Genomic DNA, 13771 nt, shown 5'->3' on the forward strand with positions numbered 1-13771 from the left:
AATAATATACATTATTATAAAATGGGAAATGCGTCATTTTACTTTTGCTACTTTTAAATAAATATACATAATACAATAACATAATATGTTGCACTTTTTTAATGCAGGACTTAGTTTTAAAAGAGTCTTTCTACACTGTGGTATTCCTAGTAAAAAGTACTACCTGAGTACTTCTTTACCACAGACTGCAGCACACATTCATGCATACATTTAATTTAAACCCTTTGACCTCCGCGAGGCAGCTCCTCAGTACGCATGCGTGAACATTTCCCCCCCCCCCCCTCAGCAGGTAAACTCCACCATGGCGGCGGCGCGAGGCCATGTGCAGGATCCCAACGACAGGAGACTCAGACCCATATACGGTGAGGACTCAATTGGGACTTTTACATGAATTTAGGAAACATCCTCGTGCTCTATATACCGGTGCACGTGCGTTAAAGTGGAAGCTTGTTGGGAGTCGGAGAGGAGCACCGATGAGGCCCCACCAAACCACGGTCTCTTCTGCCTGCAGCTCCCAATGACAGAGCACCTTATCCGGTCTATAAGCCGGAGTAGGACATGGCTGTCTGGATCAAAATTTAAAAACAAATGTGTCGTTAAAGCAATGAATGACTCGGAAATGTCTGTCCTCCGGTTTGGTATCATTCTCAAAGTCGAGCTCCTTTTTTATTTTTTTGCTAACGGTCGCTATTTGACAGCTAGCTAGCATGCTAATCTGTCAGCTAGCCGGGTAGCCTATAGCATAGACTGGCTACAACTGTAGGGTATGTTTTGAAAATAGAAAGGTTGTTTATTAATGTGGTTTGTGTGCCTCTTGTTGACGAGTATTTCCGTTGTGGTTATAGCTGTCCTTGGCCAGTCTGAATCTGGAGCCGCTTTGTAGCTAGCTAAGTGTTAGCTCCCAGCTAGCATCAGGTTCATAATAGTGGAAGGACAATGCTTCAAGCTAACTCCAGCTATCTAACTAGCATGGAGCTGTCACAGCTCACGGACCTCTACTAAAGAGGGGCTGATACATAATCACTCACATTGACTGTGTGTGTTTTTATAAGTGAGCAGTGGTGGAAGAAGTATTCAGATCAGGTACTAATATCACACTAGAACTACTTCACTACAAGTAAAAGTCCTGCCTTCAAAACCTATCAGCTAAATATATGAAAAGTAAAAGTACTTATTGATCAACAATGTTCCCTGTCAGTGTTTTACTATTGTATGCGATGATTCTGGATTATTATTCCTGCTGCATTAATGTGTATGTTGCATGTTAACTCCTCTATATCTTGTTGAGTTTAATCAACATCAATGCATCATATTCTATAAGATCATCATATGTTTGTAGCGTTTGTCTTGTGAGAACCACGTATCTCTAAAAAGAACAAACGGCCTGTTTTCAGCTTTGTGATGATGCATTTTACATCTGATCCAAGAGGCTTTTTAAAGAGTTTATTCAGCTGAATAAACTCTTTAAAAACTCTTCATCCTTCAGTTTATCACAAACATTCAACATCAACACATAAAGGAAACACTTCATCCTTCAGTTTATCACAAACATTCTACACCTAAAGGAACACTTCATCCTTCAGTTTATCAGAAACATTCATCATCAACACATAAAGGAACACTTCATCCTTCAGTTTATCACAAACATTCATCATCAACACGTAAAGGAACACTTCATCCTTCAGTTTATCACAAACATTCAACATCAACACGTAAAGGAACACTTCATCCTTCAGTTTATCACAAACATTCAACATCAACTCATAAAGGAACACTTCATCCTTTAGTTTATCACAAACATTCAACATCAACACATAAAGAAACACTTCATCCTTCAGTTTATCACAAACATTCAACATCAACACATAAAGGAACACTTCATCCTTCAGTTTATCACAAACATTCAACATCAACACATCTGGAGATGTGTGGTTTTCACTTACAACTCTTCAGCTGCAGTGACATTTAAATATAGTTTGTAACTCATTAATAAGTGAGCTAGTCTCTCTCGTCTTTGTCGTCCATTGCTGGAGCTTCAGGGCTGCGTAGTTCTAACTCATCAACGCCGGATCTGAGCGATACGTCCGTGTTCCTCACATTTCTGTCGGCCTTCGTTAACTTCTGGTTCTCCTGTGGTGACGGTTTGAACGGAGAGAATAGACATGACATAACCACAGCCTGCTGTCTGCTGCAGTTAATTTAGGCACCCAGCTGTCCTGAGGAGGCTGAACGGAGGTGTCTCTGTTTGTGTCCGTCTGCATGCTTTAACATTTACCAACCATTCAGAAAGAGTGACGATGACGGTTAACTAATATGTCAATGTCTGCAGATTATGTTCTCAATTAAATGGTGAAGTGGAGCCTAAAAAAAGCTAGAAAATGCAGAAAAATAGCTGTTAGAATCATCTAAAACCCAGATTAATGTCTTCAAAATGCTTGTTTTGTCCCATTAACAGTCCACGACCCCAATGCTACCAGTTTACTCTCACACAAGACAAAGAACAGCCGCAGGAAGCATTCAGTATTTTAGTTTTTTGATTATCCGAATGATTTTTCTTAAGCTCATCAAGCAGCTGTATTGCAGTAGATTGTGCTTCATTTGCTGAGTAAGCATTCTGTCATTGTAAAATTCTCCCCCGTCTACTTATTTCTTTGTTTTTACCGAGGATGTGTGTTTATGCTGTCATTCCAAGAGCATCTTTGTTTAATTTGACCGTATCTGTTTGTATATTGACATTGTAATACACACAGTATTACTGCCCATGTTATTCTACCTTATGTGTATTACTCACCGTCATTAATGTGATCATGTTGTCCTCTTATGTTTCAGATTATCTTGATAATGGCAACAATAAGATGGCGATACAGCAGGCCGATAAGCTGCTGAAGAAACACAAGGACCTGCACTGTGCCAAGGTGGGTGACTCAGGAAGTGTTGAGTTGTGTTTGTTTTCTGCTGATGGCAGACGTCCGTATGGATCCAAGAAAACACGGATTCCTTTAGGACCCTGTGCACATAAAACAGCTTAAAGATCATTTCAGGAATGAAGAGATGAAGCTTCTTCTGTTTTGTCTTCCTATATATTGATGCTCCTAGTTCAATGGTTTCTGACTGACTGTATGACTCTTTTGAACATGAAAGCCATCTACGGGTGACTATTAGTCAGAGTATATACTCTGTGATGATGTGGGTTGATGTATGTGGAACTGGCGAATCTAAAAAAAACATGTGTTTTTATCAAACCCTAAGCTCAGATAAACCTGCACAAGAGCGCTACGTTTGGCTAAATGTCGCTAAATATAGACTTGCTCCTAAAATACATCACACAGTTACAACCAGTTACCTTCAGTCAAAGTGTTGCTATGAACCAAACAGGCTCTACAGTCTGTCTCCTTCAAAACAAAACTCAAACGAGGAGAAGAAACCTGTTAGAATATGCCTCACAGACACTTCTATGTTCCCTCCACTGATCAGGTCCTAAAGGCGATCGGCCTTCAGAGGACAGGGAAGCAGGATGAAGCCTTCACTTTGGCCCAGGAAGTGGCCACTCTAGAGCCCACCGACGACAACTCGCTACAGGCTCTGACTATTCTGTACCGGGAGATGCACCGCCGTGAGTACACACACACACACACACACACACACTAATGGTCTGGTGACAGCATGCTGAACATGGTGCCGCTTGTTCACAGCGGAGTTGGTCACCAAGCTGTACGAGGCTGCGGTGAAGAAGGTTCCTCTGAGCGAGGAGTACCACTCTCACCTCTTCATGGCGTACGCTCGCGTCGGCGAGTACAAGAAGATGCAGCAGGTGAGGAAAAGCTCACGTCCACGCTCTGCAGACATAAAACCTGCAGGCACACACGTGACTAACAGCTGTGGCTTTTTGTGCTCCGTTGGTAATTTTTCTTTTTAAAAATGGACATGTAGTCAGAATAATGAAGAGGATGTTGATGACTGCATCTTGGCACTTTACAGGCGGGAATGGCCTTGTATAAAATCGTCCCCAAGAACCCGTATTACTTCTGGTCTGTCATGAGTCTGGTGATGCAGGTATGGGGCGGACCCTGTTTTACTTGCATGTTCCCTAAATATTCTCACTATTCTGGAAAACAAAACGCGTTCTGTTTGCTGCGCAGGCCATCTCAGCACAGGATGAGAAACTGGCCCAGACCATGTTCCTGCCTCTGGCCGAGCGCATGGTGGAGAAGATGGTGAAGGAGGAGAAGATCGAGGCGGAGGCAGAGGTGAGTGAAGGGACCTGAAGGAGTTTTATTTGAGTTTTTTGCTAATTTTCCAGAAAAACTTCTTGTATTTGGGTTAATTCACACAATTGTTCCAGAGTTGTTGATGCTGTTCACAGATGTTTCTGCATTATTTCTTCATGTGCCTGTAGGTGCAGCTGTATTATATGATCCTGGAGCGCTTGGGAAAGTGTGTGGAGGCTCTCGATGTGATCAGAGGTCCACTTGGTGGTACGTGTTTCTGTGTTTCTCTGTTTCTGTACTTTAAAGATCATCATCCTGGTGCCTCTGAATGACCTACATACACAAAAGAGACCAGAAGCAACACATTGGATGCTTCTATTCTATTTAGTTATTTTTAATGCAAGTCAGCCGGTACACTACCACGTTAGTCCACAGGGGGCGCCAGAATCAACACAACATGAACGTTCCTTGTAGAAGCTTTAATCAGCATCTTATTTAAATGTGCTGCTGTCAGCCAGCCGGCAGGTTTTCAGCCGCAGTTCTTTTGGCAAGACGCCTTAAAATCAAAGAAGTGTGTGAGTAAGAAATTAGAACCAAAGGCATGAGTAAGATAGTCCACAAATCATGCAGAGCAGAGGAAGTAAAACACTGATGCACTCAGACAATAACAGCCACTGTTCAGTATTTGTTTTGAAGCAGACAGAAGAGATGATGAACTCTGTTAATAACCACATTTTGCACACAGCAGAAAGACATATAAAGACAATGTTAACCAATAATCTTGATAAAAGATATATATTTATCTGCATCCTCCCACAGAGAAGCTGACCAGCGAGCTGCAGAGCAGAGAGAGTAAGTGCATGAAGCTCTACCGGAGACTACAACGCTGGCCGGAGTGCAACTCGCTGGCCCACAAGCTGCTGCTCAAGAAGTGAGGACAGACTCTTTGTTTTTAATTCTCCTGTGAGAGAAGAACTACACATGAGACAAACCTGTGTTTCTGTTTCCAGTCCGGACGACTGGCAGTTCTACCCGTCCTACTTCGACTCTCTCTTCCACCTCATCGATCAGTCGTGGAGTCCTCCTGAAGAAGGAGAACAGTGAGTACAAATGTCTTTAATAGTTCTGGTAAGAAGTCCACCACTAAACCAGCACCGTCGTCTGTTTCAAATCAGCCGATGAAGTCGTTGAGCCGCTGCTGTTCTGTTGTAAAAGTGACTTTTACCAGATAAATGTAGTAATGTATATACATATCCTGTGTGTGTGTGTGTGTGTCTGCAGCTGCTCGGAGGGTTCTGTTCACCACACGGTGGTGGAGGTGATGGGCTTCGTGGAGGACAGGATTTCGGGGGAGGACGGCAGAGACTCGCGCTCGCTCAGAGGACCCTATTTAGCTCGGCTCGAATTAATGCACAGACTGAGAGAAAGGGGCTGTCCTGAAGAGAAACTGTTAGGTAACGAACACACGGACTGTAACAAACGGTTGCTTTTTGCCCCTTTCTTGAGTCCCCCCCCTCCCCTCCCCCCTCTATATTTACCTGGTGCTTTAGCCTTTTTGTATGTGGCTTCAAACAGGTGAGCCTTTAGAGCTAATGGTGCAGTTCTTTGGGAAGTTTGGAGACAAACCCTGCTGCATCACCGACCTAAAAATATACCTCCACCTGCTCGCCCCCGAACACCACGTGCAGGTGAGTCTCAGCAGCAATCGCTGGAATGTGAAGCGGCGGGTCGGGGCTGTGAAATTGATATCCTCCCCGTCTTTTTAATTCCCGTGTTCAGTTCATCAACCGTGTGAGTGAAGCGGTGCCCCTGGGGGAGCAGGGAGAGGACGGGTTCGCCTTCCCGGAGGACACCAAAGCGCTGCAGAGGCATCTGTGCGTGAGTCAGCTGAGTCGAGCCCTCGGGCTGCATCACGCGCTCGACCCGGACGGGAAGCTGCGGCTCATCGTCGAGCTCAAAGCTCACTATCATCACGGGCTCAAGTTCGGTAAGAGCGGCTCCTTTTTGTTCCCTCTTAAACCTTTTTTTTGGGGGGATAATCCGATCGTTCACGGAGCGAAGACGGCGTGAAATCACCCAAAGCAGCGACGGCAAAGTGTGAATGTTCATCGCTGCGTCGGTGCCGCTCACGGCTTCGGTTCGTCGTCATGGCGGTGAATCAGTGACGGCGTTTTTCTGTCTTTATTCGTCGTCGTTTGCACTTTGTACCGACAACAGGAAGCAGCGCAGTCGCTGTGTTGCTCTTGAGGATTTACTGGACGTTAGACAGGAAGCACTCAGAGGTAGAGGAGGAGAACATGTTTCTCTTTTTGTTCGTCTCCATCACGGCTTCCTCTTTTTCTTGTGTCGCTGTTTTTTAAGAATGAAAGTGAAGTCTGTTACAAAGCAGAGTTCAAACACGTATAGAGTTACGAAGCTAAAGGAGGACTAGTGTGCTAGTGAGGACGCTTAGTCGTCTCCTTTACACTCTTAAAGATCCACCAGCGGGGCGTTCACTGACCTGTTTTATATCAGACAACTAAACGTCAACGTCTCTTCAGCTCGTGTTAAACACAAACCTGATTTCAGACATTTAAACAGAAACACACAAGTAGCTCGAGCTAATCCTCCCAGAAACCAAGTAATGAAAATGTTTTTACGAGTGTGGAAATGTTTGTTCGTGTTGTGCGAGCTTGTTTCTGTAGCGACTCATTTGCATATGGAAAGTATCAGCTTCTGTCTTTTCTGCTCACTGAACTCATTTATTTAGATTTTAAACCTCATTCAAAACAATCGTCTGCGTCTCACGTGTCGGTTTAAAACGTAGCGCCGGGTGATCCGGCTGTTGTACTTCATGAATGTACAGTGAAACGTATGATTGATGGAGACCGTGTGATGTCAGAGGAGCGTCTACACGAGACCAGCTCTTTACTGTCTCATCACAACAATCACGAGCTCAACGATGCTCCGTTAAATATGTCGTTAGAAAGAGTAAAAATGAGAATCCAAGACGTAAAATAGTGCAGAAGATAAACTACAGGAATAAAATATAACCATGAAAAAGAGTACTGATGAAGAGTACTGATGAAGAGTACTGATGAACTTTTTAAATCATTGATGCTTCAGACACGTCTTATATATCAAGAGTTCATCTCTGCAGTTTGTTAAAATCACACTTTTATATTGTTGTTTGCCGTTGAGGGATAATTAAACACACGGATGCATTTCTTTCTCTCAGTCTTTGGTTTTTATTACTGATGTTGCTGCCGTGGTTTCCGCTGACTCGTGATATCTGTGTTTAACAGGGACGAACGCTCTGAAGACGGAGCTGCAGTTCTCTGACATGTACTGTCTCATGGCCGCTCACGTTTACATCGACCTGTGGAAGGAGACGGGTGAGTGTTTCCTCTCTTCTTCCCGATCGTCTCCTCCGTCGGCCTCTCTGAACGTCTTCTTCTTCTTCTTGCTGCAGAGGATGAGAACATGGTGTGGCAGAGTCTGGGCGTCCTCCAGGAGGGTCTGTCTCTCAGTCCCTCCAACGCCCAGTTCAAGCTGCTGCTGCTGCTCGTCTACTGTCACCTGGGAGCCTTTGAGCCCGTGGTGGACCTCTACTCCAGCCTGGATGCCAAGCATGTGCAGCACGACACCATCGGGTCAGTGCAAACACACGGCCGCCTTCGTTTAGTCTGTGCCGGTGTTCATCAAGCGTCTCAGGATACGACCGTTATAGTGAAGCTTCCCACGCTGACTTTCATCAGTGTGTGAATGCATATAATGTAGGTGACTCAACTGTTTCTGTTATTTATGCCAAAAGGCTTTAAAGGGCTTAAATATCCTGATGATATTTACCAATAAACCTTTTTGCATTCGTCTGCGTTCTGAACCCTAAAAACCCAGCGGCAGTATTGAAAAGCATGTTTTCTTTAAACCCCGTTTATCACAGCCAGACGCCAACATTATCGTCAGAGGTTCATCTTTCCGACGGTCTTTGAACACAACATGTGTGACGAACGCTTCAGTCAGAAAAAGCAGTTTTTGTTTGACTGAGTGATTTCCTTCTGAGACGTTTGATGAACACGAGCACAGACGAGTGTTTACTACCAACACTGAGAAATGAGAGTTCTGAAAACGTCTTCTTCCTGAATCTGTAGCTTCCTGTTGACGCGTTACGCTGAGTCTCTGGGTCAGTTCGCTGCAGCCTCCCAGTCCTGTAACTTCTCCCTCAGGTTTTTCCACTCCAACCAGAAAGATGTGAGTCTCTTTGTCTTTTTTATTTCTGCTCAACGTTGAACTTTTTTTAAAATTCAACCGTAATATGTGTCATCTTCCCTCCTTCCCACCCACCAGACCTCAGAGTACATCATCCAGGCGTACAAGTACGGAGCGTTTGAGAAGATCCCAGAGTTCATAGCTCTCAGGAACAGGCTGAACCAATCGCTGCACTTTGCCCAAGTGCGCACCGAGCGGATGCTGCTGGACCTGTTCCTGGAGGCCGACATGTGAGGACGTACTCTCGACATTCAGCGCTCGGTTTGAAGCGTCTTCACGCTTCTTCGTTCACACGTTTTCTTTTGTCTCCTCAGCGTGTTGAGTCTGGAGGAGAGCGTGAAGGCCATGTCTCTGTCTCCAGAGGAGGACGACATCCCGTGGGACACCATGAGGGACAACAGAGACCTCACCGTGTTCACCAGCTGGGACCCGAAAGAGAGGTCGGTCCTGGTGTCATGAAGGCGTTACAGAAAGGAGGAGCACGAGGTTTAGATGTGTTAGTCTGACTCAGTGCCGGGCGATCATTCAATGTGATTTATCTTCTTTCAATGGAAACGTATCGTGATGAAATATATACAAAAAAATACACAATTAGTGACATATTTAGCTTTCTTTCTTGGGAATCATTGTAAAACATTTCGTGAAAGTTCGCCTTTTATTTCATTTTATTCCCGTTTTCCTTCCCACAGAGAGTTGACTGAGGAGCACCGGCGGCGCTCTCTGGAGGAGGAGTCCGTCTGGCTGAGGTTACGCTCGCTAACGCTTCGCCTCCTCGCCTCCTTGTCCTCGCCGGGTCACGCGCCGACGCAGCAGCAGAACTCGGGGACGACGACGACCAACGAGAACGGAGTCGGAGACGGGCCGTCGATCCTCGGCAGCCTGCTCGCTCAGCTCCACCGCACTCTGCAGACGGCCGCTCAGATAGCAGAGAGACGCACACAGGTACGTCTAACCAGCGGGAAGGGTTCACACAGGTACGTCTAACCAGCGGGAAGGGTTCACACAGGTACGTCTAACCAGCAGGACAGAATGTGGAGTTCGCTGCTGTAACCGGTGTTTCTGTTGCCCCTTCAGTATCCATTCCTGGGCCCCCCCGCCACCCGCCTGGTCTCCGCTCTGTCCAGCGGCAGCTGTCAGTGCCAGGCCGCCGCCCTGCAGCTGTCTGTCCACCTCCAGGAGCTGGAGAGCGTCGGACTCGGTGAGAAGAGACGTCCGGTGACGTGAAGCACGTCGATGCTGGCCCCTGGTGCTGCTGCTCCTCTCACCGCTCCGTTCTGTCTTTTTTTATTTACTCTCTTTAGACGAGTCGTCGGAGCTTCAGACCCAGATCTGTAACGGTTTCAAATCATTAGTAGTTCAGCTTCAAGGTGAGACATCTCTGAACACAGGAAACAGAAGGTTACTCTGCTTCTGCTCCGCTTCATGCTTTTGTTTCTTTCTCTGCACAGAAATACTGAATAAGGGAGAAGGAGATCTATTGGAAATGAAAGAGAGCAAATTAAAAACCTGGCCCTCCTTATTAGAAAACCTCATCTTCTTTGTTGAGGTGAGAAATCATTTCCCTCCCGACTGTATACTGTAACTCTGATGTGTTAAAGTAACATGATTATTGTGCACAGACGGTGAGCATAGTCTTGTGGATGGCTAGTCACTGTGCCAAGATCCTCCGACCGCTGAAGACGAGTCTACAGAAGAAGAAGAAGAAGAAAAAGGATACAAACACAGCTCTGGTACGGTTCCTCTGCATTAACCCTCTGAAACGTGCATGCTTCTCTTAAATACCACAGTATTCTAGAGCTCACTGGGCTGACCTGATGGTTCGTGTCTCCTGCAGCCGGCGGTGGTGTGCGGGTTCCAGGAGCTGACGGGGAGCTTGCAGGACCTGCTTACCCAGGCTCTGGACTATATAAAGGAGCAAGAGACCGGCATCACGGCCCTGAAGCTGGCCGGGTTAAGCTTGGAAGGACAAACACAGGTGAGTGTGCAGACCAGACGGCAACCATCTGAAAAGTGAAGCCTCTTAAAAGCTGCATTCTCTCTAGTGTCCACCAGGGGGCGACTCCTCTGGTTGTATAGAAGTCTATGAGAAAATGACTCTACTTCTCTCTTGATTTATTACCTCAGTAAACATTGTAAACATGAGTTCACCGAACTAGAGGCTTCAAAACATTTTTTTAAATGCAGCTTTGTGGGTACGGACATTTAAAACAAAATAAAATATGTAAAACAATAACTTAATAACAAGAAATACTCTTCAAAGATTAAACTTCCTCATATTTCATTTTTCTTTTGAAGCGGTCTTTGAACATCCTTGTGTTGTAAAATGACAAATAAATGAACTTTGTCACCTTATAATTAAATGAATGCTGCAGACGGACGATGAATTTTGGGAACACTTTGAGAACATGAAAAGCGGTTCTCTTCAACATGGCTTTGATAGAAGGAACATAATGTTTTATTTAATGTTTTTTATTCTCTGTTTCAGGACGAGGAGTCGTTTACGAAGGCTGCTATGGACAAAGTGCAGAGCAGTTACCTGCGCTCACTACAGGAGGCGGGAGATCTGCTCAAGAAGAGAGCAGAAACTATAAAGAGCCTGAAGATCTGAACACCATCCCACCGCCCAAATAACGATGACTCTACCCCCCCTCCCCCCCCCCCACACACACACACCGCTGTCTGTCAGCCCGCCAGCTAACTACGAGTCCTACAACCCAAAAACACAGTCGTCACTCAACCTCCTTCCTGTCCTGCAGATTTCTCAACTCAGCGTTTGTGAGCTCTCAATCTGGATTTTCATTTTGTTGTCTTTCTCACACACACACACACACACACACACACACACACACACACACACACACACACACACACACACACACACACACACACACACACACACACCGCTCTCGGGATCATCTGCAGCTCTTCTAGCACACAAGCTTGTCAGTAAACTCATGAATTTAAACATCGGTTATAAGTGAGAATGAGGAATGAAGACGTGCTCTTTTTTTAAATAAAAAAAAAAAGAAACATTGAGCAAAATTAGGAAATATGAATAAGCAGTTTTAGTTGAAGTAATCTAGTAAATTATTGTACATAGTAAAGAGCAAGTACTACAACTTAAATAAGAATATAAGACACAATAAACCAATCTTCTGTTGGTTTCTCTGGTGAGAACAATCATAGTAACACACACCTATACACACACACACACACACACACTGTTGACACTACGGAGGAAAGTTATTTCAATGCGCTGCTTTTCCAGATGTTTCTGTCCGTCGAGAGCAGCAGGCACAACTCATGGCCGCCTGCAGACTGAAGTTTCCCTCAACAATCCTTTTGTTTGAGCTGCTTTGTGTATCTTGTGCGTCTCTCTGAAAGTGGAGCCTCGTCTGTAGTCGCAGTATTATAAAGAGCAGTAGTGGGAGGAGTTAAAGGAGGTTTTTTAAGCCGTTATTGTTTCTTTTCTACCAGTAGAAGTGCTCATAAACACGTCGGCTGTGGAATCAGGTCATTTAAGCACAAAAACACAATTATTATTATTTAAGAGAACGTGTCTTGAGATAAAGCTTCACCCCGTTTGTTTGTTTTTCAACTCAAATCCACGATGTGACTGCAGTCGTTGAAAGACTTTGGAGCACAATGCATCCTTCATGCAAAGATAAATTATGACAAATATAAGTGCAGACATTAATATAATCCGGTAGAATGCATGTGTTGGCACTCAAGTCTGTGTTCTAGTTCGGTCCGGACAAAAAGCGTTGGAGAAGATTTGTGACTTTTGACACAAACTACGGAAGCCCTGAGAGACACGCGAGAGAATAAATGCGGGAGGTTCATTGTCGGAGTCTGATCCAAACTGTTTTATGACTTAAAGTGACAATCCTTCAGACCCGGTTGATTTAGAATGTCTATATTCCATACTAACGTGATAAATTGCAGAAATGTGTGCATACTTCCCTTTTTGTGTGTGTTTGCAACGGAGAAAACTTTTCAGGAATCTTCCCACGGACAGTTTAATCTACAATATATGAATATTGCAATACTCTAGACCAGAGGGTCAATCTCTATAGTTACCTGCTTCAGAGATATTGATTCTGAATTGAAATCTTACAGAATGCCATTTTAGAAAAGGTAGAAAATAGATTTGTGTTTGTTGTTGTAGTGCTCATTTCAGCCACAAGGGGCTCGAGTGCACCACAACCTCATGTTCTAAAGAGGACTAAAAACATTCATTGTTTTCTTCCAGTTGGGTTTTTATTTACTTTCTGTAACTTGTGTTTAGAGTGCGTGAAGAAACATGAACACTTTGAGTCGCATTTAGAACCTGAGAGGGAGTGGTGCGCTTCAGCCCCCTTGTGGCCAACATGAGTATTACAACAACAAACCCTTTAAAAATGAGTTTAACCTGCCAAAACGTATTTAACCTGTTTCAACAGATGACATAAAATAACCTCTTCTTTAGTCATAAACACAGAAGAGAAAACTTTTATTTTATTTCTCACTTGACCCTCGGGGCTTCCGTACCGACCGTTCTAATCAGGATGAGCTGCAGCTCTGTAGAATATTATATTCTGGGATGTCCTGTTAAAAACAGCTCAAACCCAGACGTTGGACCTAATTGTAAATATGAAGTTGAGGCAGCCGAACAGTGAAAGAATATTTGGTGTGTTTTTAATAATCAGCTGCAGTAGATGCAAAAAGAGTTTCCCCGTGTTTTGTTTTATTCTTTCCCGTTTTAAGTCTCATGAACCAAAAACTCCTCAGCTTCTTCTCACAAACATGTTCTACTATTATTCATAACCAATGAGAGATAAAGACTGACATCGTTTACAGATATCACACCGGAGCACTGATGGACGGCTGCAGAGTCGTGTGCAGTTTATTTTATTTGACTATTTTATGAATAATTAGGCCGAGCGTGAACATGTGAGTAGACGGTGAATCCTCTTCCTTCCTGTTGGTCTTGTATCACATCTGTAATAAATGCCTTTTCCTTTGAACACTCGAGCCGTCTGTCTGCAGAGAAGATGTTTGTGACCTCACATGTTGTTTAGGGTTCAGGATAATGGTCGACAATCTGGAGCGTCGTCTCTCTCCACCCTCTTTTGTTAGAAAATGGAAAACAGAAACACTGGAATGTCAAAGCTTTTTTTAAATAAAGAAATAAAAAAAGTAAACGTGAGAATTTGGTTGTGAAATGTTTTCACCTCTTTATTTATTTAAATGTTTTAGAACTGTAATGATCTATGTACAGACAGAAAATGAACCAGAAGCTACGTAGATAATGTATTCATTGTTTCTGTCATTTT

At 44.2% G+C, this 13771-nt stretch overlaps 1 protein-coding gene across 1 annotated transcript; it reads left to right on the plus strand.

The window, feature by feature from the left end:
- Window positions 1-291: 291 nt before the first annotated feature.
- Window positions 292-13625, plus strand: naa25 (N-alpha-acetyltransferase 25, NatB auxiliary subunit). The gene is made up of 24 exons (XM_079179351.1): window positions 292-362; window positions 2830-2915; window positions 3475-3613; window positions 3693-3811; window positions 3979-4053; window positions 4140-4247; window positions 4397-4475; window positions 5028-5139; window positions 5219-5308; window positions 5490-5662; window positions 5784-5896; window positions 5988-6195; window positions 7493-7582; window positions 7660-7840; window positions 8339-8438; window positions 8535-8686; window positions 8771-8896; window positions 9146-9398; window positions 9531-9654; window positions 9758-9823; window positions 9905-10002; window positions 10076-10186; window positions 10291-10431; window positions 10942-13625. Exons 1-24 carry the CDS (start codon window positions 302-304, stop codon window positions 11062-11064), a joined length of 2928 nt encoding a protein of 975 aa, XP_079035477.1. The 5' UTR covers window positions 292-301; the 3' UTR covers window positions 11065-13625.
- Window positions 13626-13771: the final 146 nt, after the last annotated feature.

The sequence above is a fragment of the Pholis gunnellus genome (assembly GCF_910591455.1).
Source record: "Pholis gunnellus genome assembly, chromosome: 18".
Classification (NCBI taxonomy): Eukaryota; Metazoa; Chordata; class Actinopteri; order Perciformes; family Pholidae; genus Pholis; species Pholis gunnellus.

Excerpts from the sequence above, each read along its gene's own strand:
- naa25 (XM_079179351.1), top strand. The coding sequence starts at position 302 with ATGGCGGCGGCGCGAGGCCATGTGCAGGATCCCAACGACAGGAGACTC. Across the intron at positions 4,476-5,027 it reads GATCAGAGGTCCACTTGGTG|AGAAGCTGACCAGCGAGCTG; the intron begins GTACGTGTTTCT and ends ATCCTCCCACAG. Across the intron at positions 5,309-5,489 it reads CCTCCTGAAGAAGGAGAACA|CTGCTCGGAGGGTTCTGTTC; the intron begins GTGAGTACAAAT and ends GTGTGTCTGCAG.